The sequence below is a fragment of the Podarcis vaucheri genome (genome assembly GCF_965113315.1).
Source record: "Podarcis vaucheri genome assembly, chromosome: 15".
Lineage (NCBI taxonomy): Eukaryota > Metazoa > Chordata > Lepidosauria > Squamata > Lacertidae > Podarcis > Podarcis vaucheri.
The window spans coordinates 1,334,509-1,359,072 of NC_138753.1; the positions used below are offsets into that span (position 1 = coordinate 1,334,509).

Below are 24,564 nucleotides of genomic sequence, written 5' to 3' on the forward strand. Positions count from 1 at the left end.
TTTTGGGGGGGGGTCTAAGCACTCTGAGGGTCCAGAATTTTCCTAATAAAAAGGAGAGTGCCTGTATCATTGTCCCGAAGCACACACAGGTCAGAGCCCCCCCCAGAGGTACAGGAGGGACTGCTGGAAGGCAACCCCCTCCCCCAAAGCACACACAGGCTTCTCTGGATCCCTGGGGAGTATTGCCTAGTGGTGAGAACATTGTGTTGGACACTGGGAAGGAAAAACAGGGAACAGAGGTAACTTTTCTCTGCTATCTCTTCCATCCTTCTCAATAATTCTGTCTCCCCTGGTATGCTTTCTCTGTCACCAACAAGATAATGAACTACTGAGACCCAGACAGTTGTTCTTGGGGCATGTTTATTGCAGCACGTAAGCATAAACAGTTATGGGGCACAGCAAGAGTGCAACAGGGCAGTCGGGCCCCACCTACCTACCCCCAACCCATTTCTGCCCCGATGACCACAGGCTGTTCTGATGGGGTTTTTTGGGGGGGTGTCTAAGCACTCCGAGGGTCCAGAATTTTCCCAATAAAAAGGAGAGTGCCTGTGTCATTGTCCCGAAGAACAAACAGGAAGGGTCTGTCCACGTGGTAGTCTATGGCGAAGTTCAGGGGTCCGGTCATCTCTGGAGCAGACACAGGGCGTGCGCCGTCTTCTCTGAGCTCAAGAACTACTTTGTGCTGTGCGTGGGTGAGCTTGACAGGCTTCACAGTGATCTTGCTGAAGTCGGGAGTCGAGAAGAGTGCCTGGAGCCCTGTGAGGAAGGAGGATGTCTCATTAGCTGGGGGGAGAACTGGCCGGGGGTGCAGCCAAGCTGCGTCTCCTGGGCTCCTAGCCAAAAAGAAGAGGACAACACTGACGAACTAAGGAGGAGAGTTGGCCCGCAAGGAAGATCGGTGCTGACATGGCTGGACCAAGGCAGTGCATGGGAAAAGAGGAGGCTGCTTTATCCTGAGACCATAAGTCCACTGAGCTCAGCCTGGTCTGGGCAGGACTGGCACTAACGCTCCAGGGTTTCAGGCAAGGAGTCCATCCAGGTATCTGAACCTGAGACCAAGCCATCTAGCTCAGCAGTGTCTGCACTGACTGGAAGGGAAACAGCCCACCTGGAGACTCCGCAAATTGAACCTGAGGCCCTTCAGGCAAAGCATGTGCCCATCCCCAACATGGACAGAGTCTCTTTGTGTCCATTAGCTTTGGCAACTAGGAATGGCCTTCCATGTTCAAAGGCAGCCAGTCCAAAAATAAGGGAAGGGAAGGGGCTTGTAACCTTCAGTGCTTCATCCACCCTGCTGGGTGTATCTATTTTGCCAAGTGCAGCACTGCACTGACGCGCTCTCCCCACCTCCGCTGCAGAACTGGGCTGGGTACATACGCATTTCCTGCAGTGTGCTGGCAAGGTTCGTCTCAGAGGTCATCTTGAGCTGGGGTATGCTCAGCACCGCCTGGACGGTCTTCAGCTGCCTGTCTATGTCATGAATGAACTCTGAGGTGAGGCTCTCTTCAATCAGCGTCATGTTTTGGGTCACACTCTGGGGCAGGAAGAACATGATGCTGACACTTCCTGCCAGGGGCAGCTGAGCAATCTAGAAATGGGAGTCGGAGAAAGTGAAAGGTATTAGGTGCTGACATTTCAAAGGAGTTCCTCCATCTGTGCTCCTTGCAGGGCTTTGACCCACTCGCTCAGCCCAGGACCCCCCCCCCAAAAAAAAAGGTTGCGGAGTGAGCTGTGTGCCCACTCTTAGAAAGGTAATTACTTTCCCTCTGTTCATGCATGTCTTAGCCATCATAGATGGCTTGAGAAATGTTGCCACGGCCCAGGGGATCCTGTTTGTTCCCAGCCTGTGGGAAGAAGCTTCTGCTCCAGAGGAGGATTTTTGGGTGTGTTTGTCACTGGGACTATGGGCGCAGCTCTTTGGGAAGCAGAAGGGGAAGTTGTTGACTGAGCTGGGGCAACAGTCGTAGGCAGGTGGAAACTGGGGTCTTGGGATGTTTAGAAGGCTTGAATCCTCCCTACACACATATTTGCACACGCACACATATATCCATGGGGCATTTGTACCTGCAACACTTAAGAACACCCTTCATTCTCTATTGCAGCAGCTGGCTAGGGTCCTACCACTTGAAGAGAGGCACTTTTGAAAATGAAAGAGATGACCCAATCAAAGTTGTTCTCAGTGCATAAGCTGCAGTTTACAATCCCTTCTTTTTCATCCCCAGCTTCCAAGTTTAGCTTGCAAATGTGTTGCAGAAATTGACATACAGTGGTACCTCGGGTTAAGTACTTAATTCGTTCCGGAGGTCTGTACTTAACCTGAAACTGTTCTTAACCTGAGGTACCACTTTAGCTAATGGGGCCGCCGGAGCATGATTTCTGTTCTCAACCTGAAGCAAAGTTCTTAACCTGAAGCACTATTTTTGGGTTAGCGGAGTCTGTAACCTGAAGCGTATGTAACCTGAGGTACCACTGTACTTGCAAAATTTGCAATTCTTCATGAACCAAAACAACCCCATCTTATGTAGCCTAGTTCTCCTGGCTTTCAGCCCAAATAAGCAATGGATTGTGCTGCTCTCTGACTTTGACCTCTGAGAGAAGCCACAGGGTGGGAGGGACTGCTCCAGATGTGTGAATGAGTTGCCAACCTGCAAGGAACTGGGGAATCTTTGCTGGCCAGTTTTAGTTTATAGCAGGGCAGAGCCACCCATGGAGGCACATCATTGGCACACATTTATATTTCAATAGCATATCCATGCAGAGGTTCAAATCCGTCCTCAGGGTTCCATGTGGGATCTTGGGCAGATGGCAATATCTGGCCGTTTCTCAGTGGCAGCGTTGCTAAACAGGAATGGCTTCTTGGGAAGAAGGGGACAAGGGCAAATAACAAATCTGGGCCACTGAAAGTGCAACAATTAATGTTGTTTGTATCCGTCTGTCTTGAGAGACAAAGGAATGCGCCTTCAGAGGCGAAGTCAAACCACTAGCAGCACCGAAGTGACTTCCCTGGGGAGCAAGTCTGGGCAGTATATGGAGGTCCTGGGCTGCCCAGAAGACAAGATGCCTCTCTCAGCCTCACTTATGTGGTCCAAAGGAAAGCAGAGCAATATGTTTGGTGGCAGGAGTTCCTGGAAGGAGGCGTACAAAGCGCCATCCAACTATCTTAAGGACTCCACTCCGGACTTGTGTAAGATTTACTCCCGAGTCTTTTCTTCTCCTGAAGATATCCCACAAGGCAGTGGAGGTTTAGGACCAGAATTTTCCTTCTAGATAGACTGCCTTCCCAAGTTGACAAACCCCACTCGCTCCTCACCTCTCTACGACACGTGCTGAAACTGCCTTCTTGACCATTAGACCCACTATTGCTCTCACCTCCTCTATCCGCCAGAGCTTGTCTTCACATGCAGGGGAAGTCCCTAACTCACTGAGGGTTTGAGACGCTTTGGCTACCCTCACCTAGTTTAGTCAGCCAAATGAAGCCGTTCCCTTCTTGTCACAAATTTAGTGATGAGGGAGCAACTGGTGAAGGAAAGCCTGCCTGCCCTTATACTGTGAAGCAGGCAGGGAGACCCTTTCTGCAGTCTGCTCCCTGTACTGACCTTGCAGTTGAGCTCAGAGTCAAAGCCGTACTTGAGGATGGCTTTGGGATCTGACATCATGGGCACTTTCACCGTCCGGCCCTCATCCAGGTGGAAGTCCTGCAGCTTAGTCAGCCTGGTGTCAAACCTGGTGACCCACTGCCCTGTTGTTAGAGAAGGTGAATAAATGTTATCGAGTTCCTAATTCCCTCTTCCTTCGAAAAGCTTCAGCTGGAACAGTGACTCCCCCTGGGGAGAAGCAGAAGACACAGCCCAGCCTTCACCCTCTTCTGTGATCCTAACCCCAAGGTATTGGAGACACCTCTTGTCACTCCAAGGTGCCCGCCACTGGACCTTACCTTCTTTCCTTGAGCACCTCTCTCAGCAGGTCTCCCCTTACCTTTGAAATAGGCTGCCCCAAGGAGCAGGATGCTAATTCCAGCAGGGATCTCGCCAAAGAACCTCGTGACCTTCCCACCGGTCCGCTGCTGCACCCAGTTGTTGATCTCTTGCAGGTCTGCCCGGGCGTTTCCACTCAGCACTCTGGGGCGGACTCCATAGGCCTTGTCCAGCTCATTCACAAACCCAATTTTCATTTTCAGCCCTAGGGGAGTGGGAAGGGGTGAGACCAGAAAACTCCCATCCTGCTCAGTACTTGGAGGTCTTAACAGCCTGTACTCATGCAGCCACAGATGTGGAGGCAGCCAAAGGTGACCTGGTCCAGCCTACTTGTCTAGAGCCACTTGCCCAGAGGCAGCCAATGAAAAAACCCTTCCAGGCACTAAATCTGAAGTAACTTGAGCAGTTCTCAACAGGAACTGTTTCGTAGAAAACAGTGAGAATCGGGCAGAAGGCAGGCGTTAATTCTGCCTTGGACTTTGAGGCTGGGCTGGTGCTCACTGGCTCCAAACAGCCTGGGCCAAATTGCTCATGAGACTGACAGACTTTTTAATAGAGTGGCTAGGTTAGGCGGCACCTGCTGCCCAAATATCCAATCCTACCAAGGCAAATGGGTACATCCTGCAAGTAGGGATGATTTGATTTGGGGACCAGGAATTGCTGCTTGCTAGACCATGTTCCCCGTGGCCGTCCACTCTGCCTCTTTGCCATCCCCTGTGACTAGGGGACCAGGGTCACAAGGTTTACTTCTCTCCATGATGAGGCGGAAGACACTCTTCAGGCCTTTGGAGGGAGCTGCCATGGTGGTCAGGAGCTCCTTGTACGTGCTGTGGATCCCGGCCTTGTCAAGCATGTCGTAGAACAGAGCACGAGAGATTATACCTTCGGTCCGTTCTCCTGCCCCTACGAACCACAAAGAAAAAGGCCTGTGAAATTCGCCTTCCCGGGATGGGTGATGTTAGGAAAGGATGGAACAGAAATGAGCTCACCAAGGGAAATGCCAGAGAGAGCAGTGGCAATGCTGAAGGGGGACAGCAGGACGTTGGCGCTGGGAGCCTGGCTGGATTGCTGACGGTACAGGTCATAGCCAAAGTTGGAGACGGCAGCTGCTAGCTTGTTGAGAGGGCTCTTGAAGAAGGGGTCCTCCTCCTCAGCTCCCTCTGTGTTGTCGGGTTCAGGATCCTGTGAAAGGCAAAATTTGCTTGCTCAGAATTGTCCCGTCCCTCAGACTCCTTCCATTTGTCTGAATGCCTTAAGGAGAGCCTTCGCCGCCACCATGCCCTCCAGATGTTTTGGACAAGGGTTGATGGGAGCTGTAGTCTAAAACATCTGGAGAGCATCAGGTTAACAGAGACCGCTGTAGAAACATCCTAAGGACTTCTCAAAGTACAAAAGCGAGAAGGCAGCATATGGTTTTTCATCCCTAGCTTGCCATGGGCTAGGTTATGCAGACAGTCCCTGCCCCTTTTTCCTAGTTTTTAAACAAAAGGGGACATGCAAAATGCCTCAGGGGTCGTGTTCAGTATTTTGGGAGGGGCCCTGAAGCCTCAGACAGACCTGTGGGCTGGTACCAAAGTCCTGGCTTCTGCAGGAGATGGCTAGGAGTCCCAGCCACAGAAGAACCACCAGATGTCGCATGGCGGGGCCTGGAGAGGAAAGAACGAGCAAAGTTAACTGCTGTCCCCCTCAGCCTTTTCTCTGTAGCTGGAGCTGCAAATACAGGACAGAACACTGAGGCAGGAACTCATTTCCCAGGACTTTCATTTAAAACAAACCAACAAAATCTCACTTCCTGTTTCATTAAAGAGAAGACTGCGGTGGGCATGGCTTTGGTACTTGCTGATGTCTTACTAACTGCCCTGCTCCCATGAGCCAGCAGAAGCAATAAAACTACAAGTAATATTTACTATTTCCACCCCCCTTGTGAATATTCCAAGCAAGAAACAATGCAAGAATCACAGCTCAAGTCCAATGCTTGTCACGGTCCTAAACATGAATCAAAACCTTGAGCTTTTAACTTTGCCCCAGTAGCAAAGCTGAGAATTCCTCAGTAAAGACTTCCCAATTTGTGCAATAACTCCAGACCAGCAATTCCTTGGACTGCCACAGGCACCTATTTCCCCCATCGTGAGTCCTTCAGTCCTACAAATGGACTGGGGCAGGGGAAGCAGACCTCTTGTTTTGCAGAATTCTGGCATGAATTCATCACTTGTGTTTGCAGGGGACAGACTTAGATAATGCCACATCCAGTCCAAAGGGTAGCCTGTAACCCCAGCAGACACCAAAGCCATGTCCCTGAAAGCTGGCGCCACAAGGGCTATGTGGAAATAGTAGTTAGGTCTTTAAAAGGCTACAATTAAAGGGAAGGCAGCCAAATCACCAGGATGGCACAAAAGTTTCAAATTACTGCAGATCTAGAGTGGTCATGTCTCAAGCACGCTTTTCTCCCCACTTGTGATTCCCAGCCACTGGTATGGAGAGGCATTTACTATTTCCAATAGTGGAGGCAGAACACAGCCATTGTGGCCAGCAGCCATCCATAGCCCTCTCCTCCTCTGTGCATTTCTCTAATCCTCTTTCAAAGCCATCCAGCTTCATGGCCATCCCTGCCTCCTGCAAGAGCGAGTTCCACAGAGAAGGGTTTTCTTTCCTCTGCTCTGAATCTTCCAACATTCAGCCTAAGCCACCAGTTCTAGTCTTAGGAGAGAGAGAAACTTCTCTCTATCCATTTTCTCCACACCATGCTTGGTTTTAGACACCTCTATCCGGTCTCTTCTTAGCTGCCCTTCCCAAACGCCTTTTCCAGCTCTCCAATATCCCTTTCTAGTTTGTTTGACGGACTACTGTATTTTAATATTTTGCTGGGAGCTGCCCAGAGTGGCTGGGGAAAAGCAGCTAGGTGGGAGGGGTATAAATAAATTGTTGTTATGAAGCGACCAGAACTGGACACGTATTCCAAATGCAGCCACACCATAGATTTTTATAATGGCATTATGTCATTGGCAGTTTTATTTTCAGTCCCTTCCCTAATTGTGCAAGGTGACCAGAGAAGAACGAGAGAGAGAGAGAGAGAGAGAGAGAGAGAGAGAGAGAGAGAGAGAGGTGTGTGTGTGTTATGCCTTATTTAGATGGAAATGGCTATTGGCATGTTGGTCGTAACCCCATTCCACACTGGGGAAGAGGGCCTCAGAAGAGAGATGATCATGCTCCAGCTTGATCACCATTGCCAGGCTGAGAATTTCCACATTTGCCAAAAACCTATGCTGAAACTCTGCTTGCTTGCTTGAGTGGGCCTAGACATCTGGATCCCATTAGCACAAAACTTAAGCACACAGCCAAAATGAGAAAAATAAGAGCTACTACTTTAGCCAACATTGGGTGGTTCCTGGGACAGGGTGGTCCACCCCCCACCCCCCTTTGTAAGCTGCTTCTATGAAGGAGAAGAATCTAGACTCTGAACCTCTCTCTCCCCCCCCCATACACACCAGAGGCACCTGAGGCAAGAGAAAAGGAGCTGTCAGATGAGGTGGTGGGTGATCTCTGCCATCTGCAAGTCTGAAATAAAAAGGCAGATTTCTTTCTGAATGGTGGACTGAGGCTTTGTTCTCTCAGGGTGGAATTTTTTCAGCTGTCAGAGGATCTGCCATTAGCACCCTGGTGCCCTGGGTAGGATTTACAAAAACAGTCCTATTCTTACAAAATCTCACACTGGGACCTTCTTTCTCCAAGTGAAAAAATGGAGGTGTTGCCTGGCTCTTAACTGACCTTTTTTCCCTTTTGAGTTTTGCCTTCCTGCTGCGCTGCGCTCTACGCCCCAAAGGAAAGTAGGCTTACACCCACCCACACCCCTGGGCAGTTGGAATAAGCTCCTTACCTCAGGCTCCTGTCCTCCACTGCAATCCTTCTTGACCAGACTGTGTGTGAGTGTGTGTGGAGCTTCACATCTGCCTGGGCTGCTGCTGCTGTACTGCCAGCCCACAGGCTATCCCAGCCCAGCCATCAGCAGGCTTCAAGTTACAGCTCCCCTCTTAAAGCAGCCTCCTTTTGTTTTCCACACTGCATGGACAGCTGTGCTGCAAGGCAGAGCATAAGAGCCTGGCTGCTGGATCAGGGAGGAGTGAGAGACCCATCTAGTCCAGCATCCTTTCCAGGAGCCGAGTACAAGAGCACTCTCCCCTTCTATGGGGTCAGAGCATAATCACCATTGGCCAGTAGCCATTGACAACACCCCTGCTCCATGAAGCTTGGCCCAGGCTGGAAAAGTGGAGCCTAGCAGAGCCAAGATCAGTACAAGTCCTGGGACTGGAGGTGTGCTGCTAGTATGAGATGGGGTGGAGTCTTAATTACCCACCCTGCACACACGTGCAGGCACATAACATGCTTTGTGGGTGCACACTCTTGTATTTATTCAAATGCTGGGACAGATTAATAATTAACCAACCAAGTTTAATTTCTTCATAACCCAGATGCTAGACTGCTAAACACTTTTCTTACATTCTGCTACTTTGGCAAAGTTTCTCATCCTTAACCCTGCAAAGATTGGCTTGAAAGTGTGGGCAAAACCTGATGATGGCAGAGAGACGAAAGGGCTCAGCAGGAGACCTGGTTCTCGATGGTCAGGGCTTTGCTCAGTTATTTGCTTCTGCCCAAGGAAATTCTGTTGTGGCAATAGGTAAAGGACCCCTGGACAATTAAGTCCAGTCAAAGGCGACTATGGGGTGTGGTGCTCATCTTGCTTTTCAGGCCGAGGGAGCCGGCGTTTGTCCACAGACAGTTTTCCAAGTCATGTGGCCAGCATGACTAAACTACTTCTGGCACAATGGAACCCCGTGACAGAAGCCAGAGCGCACGGAAACACTGTTTACCTTCCCACCACATCGGTACCTATTTATCTACTTGCACTGGCATGCTTTTGAACTGCTAGGTTGGCAGGAGCTGTGACAGAGCAATGGGAGTTCACCCCGTCGGGTGGATTCGAACCACCAACCTTCTGATCAGCAAGCCCAAGGGGCTCAGTGGTTTAGACCACAGTGTCACCCGCATCCCTTTTACCTTTACCTTTGTGGCAATAGCCTAACCTTGAGAATTCGTCCTCTGGGTGCCACAGTCCCTGGCTAGCATAGTGCAGTGCTTTGCTTGTTCAGCAGTTGGATCCTAAAATGAGGAAAGAGCATCTTATGCCATAGACTGCCAAGCCAGTCTGAAGACTTGGATGATGCCTTCATGGAAGATTTCAACTACCCCAATATCTGTAGGAACTCAAACTCCGCCAAGAACATAAGAAGAAGAAGAAGAAGAAGAAGAAGAAGAAGAAGAAGAAGAGGAGGAGGAGGAGTTTGGATTTGATATCCCGCCTTTCACTCCTTTAAGGAGTCTCAAAGCGGCTAACATTCTCCTTTCCCTTCCTCCCCCACAACAAACACTCTGTGAGGTGAGTGAGGCTGAAAGACTTCAGAGAAGTGTGACTGGCCCAAGGTCACCCAGCAGCTGCATGTGGAAGAGCGGAGACGCGAACCCGGTTCCCCAGATTACGAGACTACCGCTCTTAACCACTACACCACACTGGCTCCAACAGATTCCTCAGTTGCCTCTCTGACAGTGACACCATCACCCTGAAGGTGAAAGAAGCAACAATGGGATCATCTGTCTTGGACCTGACCCTCACCAACAGAGGAACTGATCAACCTTGGGAGGAAGTGATCATGTCCTCTTGGGTTTCATGATACAGAGGCAAGGGAAAGCGGAGTGTAGACAGACATGCACTCTGGACTTTAAGACGGCCAATTTCAAAAAGCTTAAGGAACTACTGGGTGAGATCCCATGAACAGAAGATGGATGGGAGTTTCTTAAAGGCGAAATATTGAAGGCCCATGTAAACTACCGACCAGTTAGCTTGATGTGGATACCAGGAAATGTCCTACATCAGATAATTAGGTCTATGAGCACTTAGAAAAGGATGCTGTGACTACTAAGACCCAGCATGGGTTTCTCATGCCAGATGAATCTCATTTCTTTTTTTTGATAGTTATAAGCTTGGTGGATCAGGGGAATGTTGTAGACATTGTGTATCTTGATTTCCATAAGACTTTTGACAAAGTTCCCCATGATACTCTTACAGAGAAGCTAGTAAAATGTGGATTGGACGAAGTAACTGTTAAGTGGTTTTATTGTAGGTGATTGACTGAATCCAGAGAGTGCTCACTAAGGGTTCCTCATCATCCTGGAATAAAGTGACAAGTGGGGTGCCACGGGGTTCTGTCCTGGGCCTGTTGTTGTTCAACATTATTTATAAACAACTTGGATGAAGAAATTGAGGGGATGCTCATCAAGTTAGCAGAAGACAACAAACTGGGAGGGGTAGTTAATGCCACAGAATACAGAACTGGAATTCAAGATGACCTTAACGGATTGGAGACCTGGTTTTCCGTTTTTTGAGTCGTTCCGCAGGATGAATTTCCCTATGGGCTTGCTTCGCAAGACGAAACGTCTTGCGAGTTCTTGTGAGTTTGTTTCCTTTTTCTTAAAGCCACTAAGCCACTAAGCCGTTAATAGCCGCTAAGCCGTTAATAGCCGCTAATAGCCGTGCTTCGCAAGACAAAAAAACCGCAAGATGAAGAGACTCGAGGAATGGATTAATTTCGTCTTGCGAGGCACCACTGTAAAATGAATTTCAAAAGGGACAAATGCCAGGTTATAAACTTAGGAAGGAAGAACCAGCTGCATAAATGGAAGATGGGGGACACCTGGCTTGCCAGTAGTACATGTGAAAATGATCTAGGGGTCTTAGTAGACCTCAAGCTGAACATGAGTCCACAGTGTGATACAGCAGGGGGGAAAGCTAAAGCTATTCTAGGCTGCATCAAGAGAAGTCTAGTGTCCAGATCAAGGGAAGTAATAGTACCGCCCTATTCTGCCTGGGTTGGACCACACCTGGAATACTGTGTCCATTTCTGGGTGCCACAATTTTAAAATGCCATTGGTAAGCTGCAATGTGTGCAGAGGAGGGCAACAAAGATGGTCAGGGGTCTGGAAAGCAATCCTTATGAGGACTGGTTGAGGGAGTTGGGTATGTTTAGCCTGGAAAAGAGGAGACTGAGAGGAGATATGAGAGCCATCTCCAGATATCTGAAGGACTGCCAAATGGAAGATGCGAGCAAGCTTGTTTTCTCCTGCTGCGGACGTTAGGACCCAAGTGAATGGATTCAAATGACAAGAAATGAGATTCTGGCTCAACATCAGGAAGACCTTTCAGACAGTAAGAGCTGTTTGACATTAGAACAGTCTCCCTCAGGAGGTGGTGGACTCTGCTTCACTGGAGGTTTTTACGCTGAGGTTGGATGGCCATTTGTCAGGGATTCTTCAGCCATGATTCCTGCATTGCAGGGGGTTGGACTAGATGACCCTGGGGTTCCCTTCCAACTCTACAGTTCTATGGAAAGAAGGTTTGAGCATCTGGAGGGGAGCAGTTTGCTGGACACAGGTGTGCAATGTGGGGAGTCAGTCTAATTGATTCTGGAGTGCAGCCAGAAGCACATACCAACTTTCAGTTCCGCATTGTGGCTGCTTGTGCAGCTGCTTTAAATAAGGAGCTGGGAATACAGAACTGGGAAGTCTTAACCAACCTCAGCCTCATCCCCCCCCCATGAGTCACTGGAGATCCCCAAGCAATTCTCTCCCCACACCCAACAGCCTCCTTGTCTATCAAGGCAATTGGCATTCACATTCATATTCTCTCTCACACATGCTCTGTTGCTACAGCAATGTAAGTGTAAAACAGCCCAAGTGGGATTTTGCACAGAAAGGGCAGGGGCACTTTACACAAACCCAACAAGCAAAGAGAACAAAGACTCCACAGTGCCCTGCAATGCCCTTCTTGAGAACTGTTTGCAGGATTCGAAGTGCGGTCAGGCACACACATTAGTGGCAACAGGCATTAGGATACCAGCAGGTTTATTTTCCTAGCAATTCCCAACACTCTTATTTTTTCTTGAGTTGTGCAGCGCTACGCAGTCTATTCTGTTGCATTTTTGTGGCCACCTGAAAGGAAAAGTTGTGGTCTGGATATATTGTGGGGCTGCAATAGTGAAGAGAAGCTGGCGCCAAGATGGGAAGTGAGCCCGTAAACTCCCCAGGGCCTGGGCTGCTGCTGCTGCTGGTTCTTGTATTCTCTGCATCCTTTTATTTCCCGGCACTCACAGCTCATTCATATCTGTGGCGCTTCAGATTCCTCAGCCAGTGTCCCTGCAGAACATAGAACCAGAGGAGGAAGTGCAACCTTGTGACCTTTTGCTCAGCTTTAATTCTAGGGCCAAAGGCCTGCAGGTCAGGGTGCAGGATCCCATCCACAAGGGCCATTGAGAAGAAGATGAGTCAATAGGGCCATATTTTATAGCTTGCAGGACTGGGTACAGGATGGCAACCCACATCAGCAGCCAGTTAAGGGAAAGGGTGGCTTTTTGCTTTGTTTTCTGGAGATTTGGGGAGAGGCTGCTGAAAAAAACCCTGACTGGCCACAACACACTCGCCCTCTTGGGTGTCATGGCATCCTGGAGGCCTCTGAGGCGTTCAGGGCTTCTCTTGGTCCGTGGAGCACGGAAAGAGCTTTCCATCATCTCCCACAGCACAGTCACTCGTCTTCCTCTCCTGAGGGGCGCTGGGGTTGGGGTTCCGGATGGCACCCAGGAAGAGAGGGATGCCAGTGGTGTCCTCTTGGATGATGAAGAGGAAGGGCTGGTTGAGGTTGAAAACAGAGAGGGAGCGGAACATGGAGACACTGGTGGCGGCCGATGCCTCTACCCCGTCCTCAGAAAGCTCCAGGGCGGCTCTGTGCTGGACACTGGAGACCACGAGGGGACCCTCTGTTATGGGGTGGAAATTTGGGGCAGAGAACAGCTCGCCAAGGCCTGCAAAGAAAGAGAGGGGAGTGAAGGCAGTGCCAAGGGGGAAGCTGCAGGCTTCTCTAGAGAGAAAACAGTCGTCAGTCAGGATGGTGCTGGTGCAGAACATCAGCAGCGTTTGTGACCCAAGACTGTTCTCAGGGCTGTGTATATTTGGGGGACGAGGAGAATTTCCACCCACCCACAGCCTGAATTCTGCCGCTGCATTAAAAGCGTTCAAATGGGGTGCCTGTATGTTTTACTAAGGAGGCAGAATTTCTGCTGCTTCCAAGACGAGCTTGAAACAGAACCTGGACTTCTGGAGCGGAGATGGCAGAAGAGTTAGGAAAAAGTCACACACGTTTAATCCGTGAGTGAAAAAGAAAACTGCTGCCAGTGACTTGCTTGCAATACCAGAGCAGCCCATTTCACAACATTAAGCCTCCATCTGGAAGCATCTGAAGAGCCACTGTGGAGGAAGCAGAGGGAAATGAGGACACAAACATCCACTCGCCAGCATGCCCTGCTAAGGGTCTGAAAGCTCTTTGCAACCTCCGTCTGGTGAGGATTCCAGAACATATCAGAAACTGCCTGCGTGTCTGAGGTCACAGGAGCACAAGGCAGGGACTGTATTTAACACAGGGATCTGCCTTGCTTGCCCAGCTGTCCTCACACTGAGCGTGTCAGGAGTGCGGAACCTATAGATCTCTGGCTCTCCTTGGACTGCAGATTCCACCATCCTTGACAGCTGGCCTTGCTGGCTGCTGGGGCTGCCAGGAGGTGAAGCCCCCCAACTCTGGTCTGTGCCAACTGGCAGCCGTGGCCTCTCCAGGGCTTGGGGCAGGGGGACAGAACCTGGGACCTTCTGCATTCAAAGCAGGAATTATAAAGCGTGCCCCATCAATCTGTTTGAAATAAGGCAGCAAGGTGGCTGAGGGTATCCAAAACCGTCCTGTAAAGGCGAAGAGTGAAGCAGGCTGGCCCCCTCCCTCCCTCCCTCCTCTTACCCAACTGGCAGAGGGCTTGCTTTAGGTTCAGGTGGTGCTGCAGGTGGAGTTTGGGCATCTTCACCATGGTGGGCCTCTCCTTGGGGAAGAGGCTTTGGAAGTTGGCCTGGCTGAGATCAGAGAGCAGCCGAGAGAAGTTCTGCTCAGGGTGGTTTGGAAGGATGGCCACAAAACTCGTGTTGCCCTTGAAGGGGAACCTGGCCACCTGGGAGAGAAGCACAGGGAAGAGTCAGCAGGGGCAGCCCAACAGAACATTATTTGTGGATATGAAAGGGCAACTGCGAAGAACAGAGGAGAGGAGAATCAATGGTACGGCTTTTGCCTTGAGTCCTCCTCTCGTGTGCTCCAGGGGTAGGAGAAAGGCCCAGGCCCACCCCACGTGGGAAGGCAAGGAGGCCAACGCTCTCCCAGGCACTTTGACCTGAGGCCAGACCCTTTGGCAGCGTCAACAACAAAAGCTCCCACCCCCCTGGTACCCCACCTGGACATCCTGGGCCTCCAGGTTGAACCAGCTGAGAGGGTAGACACGAGCCCGCATCATCTCCACGGAGACGGTGAATTCATCATCCAGGTAGAATGTGTCAGGCTCAGTCAGAAGGGGATCAAACTTGGTCTTCCAAAACCCTGCCCAAAAGAGGGAATAAAAAATTGGTTGAGGAGAGGAAAGGCAGCATCTGGAAACCAAGCCCCCTGGAGTCCTGTCTCCAGCCCTGGGCACTGCAGTTTAAGGAGGATATTGGCAAGCTGGAAGGTGTGCAGAGGAGGGCGACTGAAATAATGAGGGTTCTGGAAAACAACCCTTATGAGGAACGGTTGAGGGAGCTGGGTATGTTTAGCCTGTGTGATAGGAGACTAAAAGGTGGCATGATAGTCATATTCAAATAACTGAAGGGCTGTCACAGGGAAGACAGAGAAAGAGCTTAGTTTCTGCTGCTCCAGAGGGTAGGACCTGAGCCAATGGATCAAATTGCAAGAAACTAATGATTAGGAAGAACTTTCTGATGGCTTGACAGTGGAGTGGGAGGTGGCGGACTCTTCTTCCCTGGAGGTTTCTCAGCAGAGGTTGGATGGCCATTTGTCAGGGATGCCTTAATTGTGATTCCTGCATTGTTTCTGAGCACAATTCAAAGTGTTGGTGCTGACCTTTAAAGCCTCGGCCCAGTACACCTGAAGGAGCGTCTCTATTCCCTTCATTCTGCCCGGACACTGAGGTCCAGCGCTGAGGGCCTTCTGGCAGTTCCCTCGCTGCAAGAAGCCAAGTTACAGGGAACCAGGCAGAGGGCCTTCTCGGTAGTGGCACCCGCCCTGTGGAACGCCCTCCCACCCGATGTCAAAGAGAAAAACAACTGCCAGAATTTTAGAAGACATCTGAAGGCAGTGCTGTTTTGTTGTTGTTTAGTCGTTTAGTGGTGTCCGCCTCTTCGTGACCCCCTGGACCAGAGCACGCCAGGCACTCCTGTCTTCCACTGCCTCCCGCAGTTTGGTCAAACTCATGTTGGTAGCTTTGAGAACACTGTCCAACCATCTCGTCCTCTGTCGTCCCCTTCTCCTTGTGCCCTCCGTCTTTCCCAAAATCAGGGTCTTTTCCAGGGAGTCTTCTCTTCTCATGAGGGGGCCAAAGTCTTGGAGCCTCAGCTTCAGGATCTGTCCTTTCAGTGAGCACTCAGGGCTGATTTCCTTCAGAATGGATAGGTTTGATCTTCTTGCAGTCCATGGGACTCTCAAGAGTCTCCTCCAGCACCAGAATTCAAAAGCATCCATTCTTCGGCGATCAGCCTTCTTTATGGTCCAGCTTTCACTTCCATACACCACTACTGGGAAAACCAGAGCTTTTACTATATGGACCTTTGTTGGCAAGGTGATGTCTCTACTGCAGCACTGTTTAGGGAAGTTTTAATGTTTAACAGAGTATTGTATTTTAATATTTTGTTGGAAGCCACCCAGAGTGGCTGGGGAAACCAGCCAGGCGGGAGGGGTATAAATAATAAAATTATTATTATTACTACTACTACTACTACAGGGGGTTGGACTAGGTGACACTTGGGCCCCCTCCCAACTGTGATTCTTGTAGGTGGTAAAAACTATGGCCCATAAAATCACAACGATATTAAGTTATTAAAGGTAAAGGTACCCCTGCCCGAACGGGCCAGTCTTGCCAGACTCTGGGGTTTGTGCGCCCATCTCACATCTATTGGCCGGGGGCCAGCGCTGTCCAAAGACACTTCCGGGTCACGTGGCCAGCGTGACAACGCTGCTCTGGCGAGCCAGAGCCGCACACGGAACGCCGTTTACCTTCCCGCTGGTAAGCGGTACCTATTTATCTACTTGCCCCCGGGGGTGCTTTCGAACTGCTAGGTTGGCAGGCGCTGGGACCGAGCAGCGGGAGCGCACCCCGCCGCGGGGATTCGAACCGCCGACCTTACGATCGGCAAGCCCTAGGCGCTGAGGCTTTAACCCACAGCGCCACCCGCGTCCCCCCACAGCGCCACCCGCGTCCCCCCACAGCGCCACCCTAAGTTATTAGGATGGATTAAAGTGGGAGAAGCAGAGGCCTCATTCACACAGTTACTTCTTGGGCTGCTGCAATAACTGAAAGGTTGACTGACCTGTTGGCTGCCCCAGCAAGTCAGGGGGGTGGGGAGGAGCAGCCCAGCTCACCTCGGAAGTGCACGGCATTGAGCAGCAGCATCACGACACTGGCCGGCAGCTCAGTCAGCATGGTGGGGATCTGCCCATGGGTCGCGTCTTTCACCCAGGTGTTGATGGCCGCCAGGTCCGCCTCGCTGTTCCCAGACAGGGTGGCTGGCTTGGCCCCGTAGAACTTCTCTGAGTCCTCCAGGAACTGCTCTTTCACTGGGAATCCTGCAAAAGCCCTTGATGTGAGGCAGTCAGGAGTGTCAGCCCTCCCCCTAAGACTGGGGTAAGCCTGCTAGGATTCTCCCCAACCCGTTTTTGGGCCAGGGGACTGCTGCTGCTGCATGGATTTCCCTCCTCCCCTGCATTTCAGGTCCTCGGGATTCAAACTTATTTGTGAATATCAGCTGCCGGGGTGGGGACTCTTGATCCAGATTGGGACAGAGAGGGGTGCTGACCCCTCCCAGTGCTGTTATCCTCATGAAAACTCCTACCACCCATCCAACCAATACTATTTGCACCATCCACATTATGATGCTTTGCTACTGGTGCATGGAGATGGATGGTGGTGACATTAGCTGGGGAAATTACATGGGCAAAAGGGTTAAGAAAAAACACTATTCCGACTTCCGGGTTGGCGCCATTGCCGAATGGCGGACTCCCTCCGAACTCCGGAGGGAGTCTGCTCGGCAGGGGCTGGGTCCTACCGCGCCGGCGACGCGGGGACCCTTAGAAACCACGGGAACGGATCCCGTGGACATGGTGACTCGGCTGGCACCGTTATCGCTCTCCCGGCTTGTGAAAGAGCCTTTTTAAAGGCTACGGATCGGGCGCCGGGGAGTAGCGTGGTGCTTTGAGTCCTCCGCTTCCCCTGCCGGGCGCAGCCGCATGCCATTCGGCGGAGAGCGCTGGCTTCTTCCAAAGGAAATTCGGACAATTGATCAACAACCCGTGAGTAATTGGGCAACCGGGTTTAAAAGGAGGAAAAAAGAAAATTTTTTCCGGATTTGGCACGAGCGGGAGGGGATCCAAAAAAGGAAGTCAGTCCCCTCCCTGATTGTAAACATGCTAAAACAAGGACTGAGAAACCAAGATCTATTCAGAAGCTTATTGATGATAAAAATTACCAACTCCACGATGTGAATTATAAGAACTGTGCTGGAGGAGAGGAGTCGAGGGTGAGGAAAAAGCAACCCCCCCCCCTGGGAACCGGGGCGATTCGGACAGCCTGGCGAAGAGAGATGGAGATTTTGACAGCTGTCAAAGGAGCTGTCAAAACTGGAAATTATAAAGAGGACAAGTTCTTTGCTGGTTAATTTTGTTACAATTTGATATAAATATGGATATAAACTGTCGGGAAAAAGAAACAACAAATTGACTTTTGGATTAGAGGATACAAAGTTATTGTAATCCCTCTAGAGGGGATTCGGGACATTACAAGTGTCGTATGTGGAAAACTACTCTGGGATGTGTAAAGGTCTTATCTCCTGGGAAAGCTGCAGAACTGAAATATTATTTTGTCTACAGAGGTGACTATAACACAATAGAATCTTCTATTGAAGCAAGAAAGGAACTGGACGTAAGTCTGTGTCCCTGAATAACAAACCTCTGTAGAGACGTTAAATTTTGGAACAAGAATGTTTTGGCAGCTGAACAAGACAGAAACCTGAGAAACCAAGAAATAAAAGAGTAGATGACTGAATACGACACGGAAAGAATAATGGGAGGAGCAACAAAAGATTAAAGAAAATTAAAGGCCTCTATTAGATTGGATTTTCGACGTTAAACATCATTAAGACAATCAAATCCGAAGAAAACAGCATGATGGACTGAGATAAATTTGGCTGTGGACTTAAGATCTCCAGGCCGACAACATACAGACAAATGGACATGGGGAATCAAAACCGGGGAAGGGAGGGGGAACCTTAGAATCCAAAGGCTTTGTAACCAACTTTTTGAATTTCTCTATACTTTCTATCTTATATTCTTTATAACTTTGATATTTTACGTTTCTGTTTTTTCTTTTTTTTTAGAAAGGGGGAACTCGTGGAAGAAATGAGAGCGGATCTTGGGGAAAATTTTGCTCTATTATAAGACGAGGAGTGATGCTAAGATGGTGTAAATTTAAATTGGTTTATGAGTATAATATATTAGGTTTAATTGGGGATGAGAACTTGTGGAACCAACTTAGATAAAGGGGAATACAATCGGGAGGGGAAGGAGGAAGTCCCAGAAAGAAGGTTATGAAAAGAAGGGTCTAAGTTAGTTTCTCTTTTTCTTTCTTTCCTTTATCTTTCTTATTTTCCTATTCTGTTATTATTGGAAATTTTAATAAATATGATTATAAAAAAAAAAAGAAAAAACACTATTCCTCTCCAGTCCCAATACAGATTCTCCCCCTGCCCCATCCCTCAATATCTGCTATCCATTAAAGGTTTAGTAGAGGTTCGCCTGAACCCTTATATCCTCAGCTCAGTCACTGAGCTCACGCACAGGAGTGTCGCTGGTTGTTCCCTGAGCTGGTGAGGCTCATTTGATAACAAGAGACCAAGCTTTTAGTGTCACTAGCCATGTCCTGTGGAACTCTCTACCACTGGAGATTCCATAGATGGCACCATCTATGCCAACTTTTAAATGCCTGCTAAAAACCTTTATGTTCTGCCAGCCATATTATTATTATTGTTGTTATTTTGTTATACCTTGCCTTTTTCCCTGACAAGCCTACACAGGCAGTTAAGAATACATCTCCAACAATGGTCTACTGATGTTTGTTTTTAATTCTTTGGCTTTTAACCTGTTTTTAACTTTTTATGATTTTGCTTTCTGTTTTCATATTGGTAGGAACCGTTGTGATACATTTTTTTTAATGATACAGTGGTATACAAATATTTTTTTATAAATAAAATAAGGAGAGAAATTCAAGCCACACCATGTGGAAACGCTTGCTCTTCCCTCTCATGCCCAAAGGGCAGGCTCACTCGACTTCTCCTATTCCATACCTGCCTGCCCACACCTCTCACCTTTCTGTAGGTAAAGCCGGGCCGCGATGCTGAGAGTCTGGCTGAGGTGCTGGGAGACGGTGCGCAGGGCCTGGTGTGGGCAGGGCACAGACTCCACGTGCAGAGCCTTCAGCAGCTGCTCCTCAGTCCGGTTGGCTGCGCCTGAAAGAGAAACCAGATTAACAGCAACACAGTTAATGCTCAGCTAACCTGGGAACGTGGTAACCAGCAGCACCGAGCGTGTGAGCATGGCAGTCAGGCATGGAAGCCCTCTTGCTTGCATTGGGCCACTGTGCTCCAAAGCGCTTGTCACATCAGCCAGGAGTGAGAGAGCTGCCGCTGTAGGCCCCATGTTAAAGCAGAAGAGGGCGGAAGACCTTTCATCACACAAGCAGGAAGAGGGAGGCTTCCATGCTTCGCACTCTGTTATCCTTCAGTAACAGAGCACCAACAGTTGCAGGCAGAAGGTCTCTGGTTCAGGCCCCAACGGCTGGGAAAGACTTCCTGCCTGAGACCCTGGAGAGCCACAGCTGACAGTGTGGAAAACACCAAACTAGATGGACTGCTGGTCAGACCCTGTACAAGACAGTGTCTTCTGCTCCTACTCTTCCCGTCTCCATTGTAGAAATTCTCAGACTGTGCGGCCAACAAGGCTGCTCATGTGCTGGAAGAAATTCCGTTAACTGGAGTCCAGAGCACTCAGTGGCTGGCAGGCTGCTTTGCTCTCAGCCCTGTTGGGTATTTCTCCTGCCATTCATTCAGAGAGATGACAGGATTGCCTCTCCTCGGAAGAGGCTGCCCCATGCACATAGGAGCCATCACTACTTGGAGGGAGAGCAGCATCTCACCTTTTCCACATCCTAAAAGCAAAACCCTTCATTGCTGTTAACCACAAAAGGCACCTTTGCTTTTGAGTTCAGAAGAAGTCAACAAACAGGCTGTCTTTGAGGGATACTGACCTAGAGCCAAGTGAGCCAGCGCCAGGCTGATGCTGAGGGGAGAGAAGAAGAGGTTGCCTTTGCTGTTCTCCAGTTCCACCTGCCGCAGGAGGTTAGCACCCAGCTTCATCACAGCCTCGGCCACCACGTGCGTCTTCTCCAGAGGGATGTCCCTGTCGCAGCTTCTTCCACGGTCGTCCTCCTCTGCCTCAGAAGAGCTCTGGGGCTCTCCCAGCTCTGTGGCTGAAACCTCCTCTGCCAGGCTTGGACCAGAGGATGGCAGAATGGTGCCAAGGAGGCTCTCCGGGGTCTCGGATGCAGGTGGGAGCACCTCCGCCTCAGGCAAAGCAACCTCCAGGAGCAATGCTTCTTCCACCAATCCATCTGCTTCATCGGCCTGTGAAGAAATGGGCCCTAGGAGCTGAAGGTGGGGAGGAAAGAATGGGCAGCTAAGTCTGGGATGGAAGGAGACATCTGGGTAGCTGAGGGACAGAGGATGGGCTGGGCAGGCAAGAGGGTCCAGGCTCACCCTCTAAAGAAAGAAGCACCTTGTTTCCACACTGGGTAAAAGCTGGCAAGTTCTCTGCTCGTCAGGAGACCAGGGAGCTGCTGCCAGTCAGAGCAGGCAGTGCTGGACTGCATGGACACAGAGACTGGCCTGATAGATGGTAGTTTTCATAAGCATAAGAAAGGCCTTGCTGGATCAAACTAAAGGTCCAGCCTCCTGTCCTCACAGTGGCATCTGAATGACCCCAAGGGAAGCTCACAAGCAGGACCTGAGGTGCAAGGGCAGGACTCTCCCCCTTGTGATTCCCAGCAGCTGGTATTCAGAGACAGAACACATAAATGAATCAGAGCTAGCCTAAGCATTCCTTAAACCCTCATAAGGCAGCATACAGAAAAATAAAAGCAACACACAACATCACATTTCAGCAAAAACCAATCACTTAAAAGCAGCAAAGGCCTGGAGAAAAAACCTGAAAGAAGTTTCAGCACCAGGGTCAATGTCAGGTCCTTTAAGACAGAGCTTGTGCCCTTCCAGGCGTCTCTGAACTGCATCTCCTATCATCATGGGAGTTCCAGTTCAGCAGCGTCTGAAGGGCCAGCGATTGGTTCTCCACAGCTGCTTTGGGAGAAAGCCGCCTGAATTGAGTGGGTTTGCAAGGCCCTTTTTAAAAGCTTCTTCTGGCAGGGAATTCTCATGACAGTGTGGGGTCTCTGCTGAGGAAATCCTGCATGCGCTTGATTATTTTGCCTTTAATAGTACTTCTCAGCAATTTACCTGGAAGAGACGCCAAGCCTGTAACTTCCTGAATCCCTTTGTAAATATTGGTGTTGCGCTGGCTGCTTTCCAGTCCTCTGGGACCAAGGACACTCTTAGGAACGGTACATATTTTTGTTGGAAGATCAGTTTCACATTTGAGTTCCTTAAGAGCTCTTAGGCATTACCATCCAGATTATCCAGCGCGGCCTGCCATCTCCTCTCTTGATTGCCTCTGCTCCCAAAACTCCCTTTCTCGAAAATGTCATTCCAGGCTGAGAGATCTGCCCTACATCTCCCGCAGCGATTCATCCTCTCGACCATCTCCTTTTGCACAGCTTTGGCTCCCTGGTTGTCCAGAGGCCCAACTTCCAGAAGATGCCCCCCAGCACCCAACAAAACCAAGCCCTTCTTCCTGACAGCCACGTGCCCAAGCCCTTCTGTGGGGAACCTTTTAGAGAAAGCTGTCTCAACAGGCCCTGTCTTTGAACTTTCTACTTGCCAACCTAAATTCTGCTTCTGGGACTGGCTACGTTTGCCCACGCCATTGGCGTTGGCCTCCATATATGATTAAAATGTGGAGACGACCCAGGAGCAGAACCATCACACAGCAATGTTACCCGCCTTGCTTTCCATTCCCAAGTCCCGAACTCGACACAGTATTTGCCTTTTCATTAAAAATAAACAAATCTTTAATAAAAGAGAAGCTGTGAGATTCATCTCCCTTACCTGGAGAATGTTCCTCTGCCCGTCATCTTCAAAGGCATGGGCAATCGAGACCTAAAATAATAGAATCTTAGAGTTGGAAGGGAACCCCCCCAAGGGTCTTGTAGCCAACTCCCTGCAATGCAAGAGCCACAGCTAAAAAACCCCTGACATCTGGCCATCCAACCTCCTGATTAAAGACCTCCACCATCTTCCCAAGGCGAGGGGCTTTGTTCCATAGGATGCTCCCCCTACTTGGAAGACCAGCAGCGCAGTCCAGGGGCCAGTCCCCCCACCCCATGGCCCCCACGCCCTCTCCTGCCCCTGCCTGTCTCCCCGCGAGTCTCCCTCGGCTGGGCTCTTCTGCCCCGGTCGGAGAGGAGGAGCTGCCCGGACCGTGGCGGGACTTACCCCGTGGTGCGTCGCGCGCAGAGCGGGCAGGCCGGCCAGCAGGAGCAGCAGCAGAGGCCAGGGCGGGGCAGCCATCTTTTGACCGAGGGGTGGAAATCTGCCGGAGATGGGCGGATAAGTGATGCCTAGGGTGGCTTCGGGGTCCTGTCCCCCCTTCAAGACAGACCCGAGAGACGGAGAGGGACTCACAGCCTCTCCGGCCGCTTTCCCTTCAGCTCACCCCCTGCCTGCCCCCCAAAAGGAGGTCCCCACGGCAAGCCCCCCTTCCAGTCACCATCCTCTTCGAGACTGAGGGTTGTATATATTTAAATTCCACCCCGCGCCCCTTGGAGTTAGGACTTTGGTGGGTGGCTGTCGTTGCTTTTTGAAACCAAGCTCTTCAGGGACTCGCTCGGCTCCTTAACGCTTCCTGGGCGCAAGTTTGGGAGAGGAGGGAAGGAGGCTGAGCCCCCCCCCCCCCCCGCGCCAGCTGCAGGCCGAGAGAAAGGGCAGGAGTGGGTGCTGGAAGCTCCAGCTGGTGCGAGAGGGCGTGCGCTCTTCCCCTTCCACCGCCACAGGAGCCAGGGGTGGCGCAGTGAGTCAGCGTCGGACCTCGGGAGCGACCCGGGTTCAGATCCCGCAGCTCAGCCCTGAAGCTCCCACGGGGTGTGAGCCTGGGGGCCAGTCACTCCTGCCTCTCGGCCTCGCCTACCTCGCGGAGTTGTCGTGGGGATTAAATGAGGAGGGGGATAATTGGACATGCCGCCTTGAGCTCCTTGGTGGGATATGAAATGCAATTAAATTAAATTAATAAAAACCAGGAAAGCAGAGCCAGGACATTCCCCCGCAGCCGCCAAACTGCCCATTGCGCAAGGACTCCAAGCTCCGGCTCCCCTCTCTCCTCCCCCCACCCCGCACAAGCCCCCCATCTCACGTTGGTCCTGCGCGGGGCTCTTCCTTGCGCCTGTCTCCTGCCGCCGCCGCCGCCACCACTGCCAGCTTCGTGGGGGGGGGGGCGATTTTGCAGAAGTGGCCCCCAAGTTTCGCCAGGGACCAGCTGCTGCAGGAGCAACGCCTACTCGTGGAATCTCTCCCCCTTCCTCACTACTTCACCACCCTCCGTGGGCAAATATTGACTTTTTCTGCATCTGGTTAAACATTTCTCCGGGAACTGTGTGGCGGCGTAGGAAGGGAGCTGAGCAACAGGACCGAACCGCCTCCCCGCCTCCAGGGCTGCTGCCCGACGTGTGTTTGGGGTGGGCTGGGGAGCCTCCTAGAGGGCAAGAACGCGGCCCTTTGCACCCCGAGCCCAGCTGCAGCCTCCGTGCAGAGGCGAGCAACGCGGCCCCCTCAGCCGGCCCACCTGGGACTACCCAGCCCTCAAGCAGCCACCCGCTGGATCCTGGCCAAAGCACAGGCATCTGGGGAGGGGGCAGCAAGGAAGGGAAAGACGACTCTCGAAACTCTGCATGCAAAGGGACATGCACTCCCCCCCCCCTGAAAACCAGAGCTGGGCCAGGCGGCGGCAGCTGAACAAGCGGCCTGCCTTGGGAGAAATTGAGGAGCAGGCCCAAGTGAAGTCCAGTGATTTCTAGGAGGTCTACTCCCTGCAAAACTTAGCTGAATGCTACCCTAATAATTCCTCCCTGCTTGGCCTTTCGAGGCCTCCTTTGAAATCAACGTCATGGAATTGTGGAGCTGGAAGAGACCCCAAGGGTCATCTAGTCCAACCCCCTGAAGTCAGGAATGGCAGCTTTGCCTTGCCTAGAGGGCACTCATC

At 50.9% G+C, this 24,564-nt stretch overlaps 2 protein-coding genes across 3 annotated transcripts; both read right to left on the reverse strand.

Moving 5' to 3' along the window:
• Window positions 1–343: 343 nt before the first annotated feature.
• SERPINF1 (serpin family F member 1) lies at window positions 344–5,617 on the reverse strand. 2 transcript variants are annotated; one of them, XM_082201927.1, is made up of 7 exons: window positions 5,532–5,617; window positions 4,964–5,156; window positions 4,722–4,877; window positions 3,976–4,179; window positions 3,597–3,739; window positions 1,378–1,588; window positions 344–756 (listed from the first exon to the last, which is right to left on the reverse strand). In XM_082201927.1, exons 1-7 carry the CDS (start codon window positions 5,610–5,612, stop codon window positions 500–502), a joined length of 1,245 nt encoding a protein of 414 aa, XP_082058053.1. In that variant the 5' UTR covers window positions 5,613–5,617; the 3' UTR covers window positions 344–499. The 2 variants fall into 2 exon arrangements, with proteins under 2 accessions (XP_082058053.1, XP_082058052.1); XM_082201926.1 differs by lacking the exon at window positions 5,532–5,617 and having other exon boundaries at window positions 4,964–5,152.
• Window positions 5,618–11,907: 6,290 nt separating this feature from the next.
• Window positions 11,908–23,879, reverse strand: SERPINF2 (serpin family F member 2). The gene is made up of 9 exons (XM_082201850.1): window positions 23,719–23,879; window positions 22,806–22,902; window positions 22,419–22,469; window positions 20,450–20,849; window positions 19,512–19,652; window positions 16,516–16,719; window positions 14,339–14,481; window positions 13,858–14,062; window positions 11,908–12,877 (listed from the first exon to the last, which is right to left on the reverse strand). The coding sequence occupies exons 2-9, from the start codon at window positions 22,878–22,880 to the stop codon at window positions 12,540–12,542; spliced, it is 1,557 nt and encodes a 518-aa protein (XP_082057976.1). The 5' UTR covers window positions 22,881–22,902; window positions 23,719–23,879; the 3' UTR covers window positions 11,908–12,539.
• Between the last annotated feature and the right edge of the window lie 685 nt (window positions 23,880–24,564).

Bases quoted from the DNA above. Each gene is read 5' to 3' on its own strand.
- SERPINF1 (XM_082201927.1), bottom strand. From the start codon at position 5,612: ATGCGACATCTGGTGGTTCTTCTGTGGCTGGGACTCCTAGCCATCTCC. The intron at 4,878-4,963 runs GTGAGCTCATTT...TGTGGTTCGTAG, and splicing joins TCTCTCTGGCATTTCCCTTG to GGGCAGGAGAACGGACCGAA. The intron at 1,589-3,596 runs GTCAGTACAGGG...TCCCATTTCTAG, and splicing joins ACTCTGAGCTCAACTGCAAG to ATTGCTCAGCTGCCCCTGGC.
- SERPINF2 (XM_082201850.1), bottom strand. From the start codon at position 22,880: ATGGCTGCCCCGCCCTGGCCTCTGCTGCTGCTCCTGCTGGCCGGCCTG. The intron at 14,063-14,338 runs GTGGGGTACCAG...CTTCTCTCCCAG, and splicing joins TGGAGGCCCAGGATGTCCAG to GTGGCCAGGTTCCCCTTCAA. The intron at 12,878-13,857 runs GTAAGAGGAGGG...CTTTCTTTGCAG, and splicing joins GCAAGCCCTCTGCCAGTTGG to GCCTTGGCGAGCTGTTCTCT.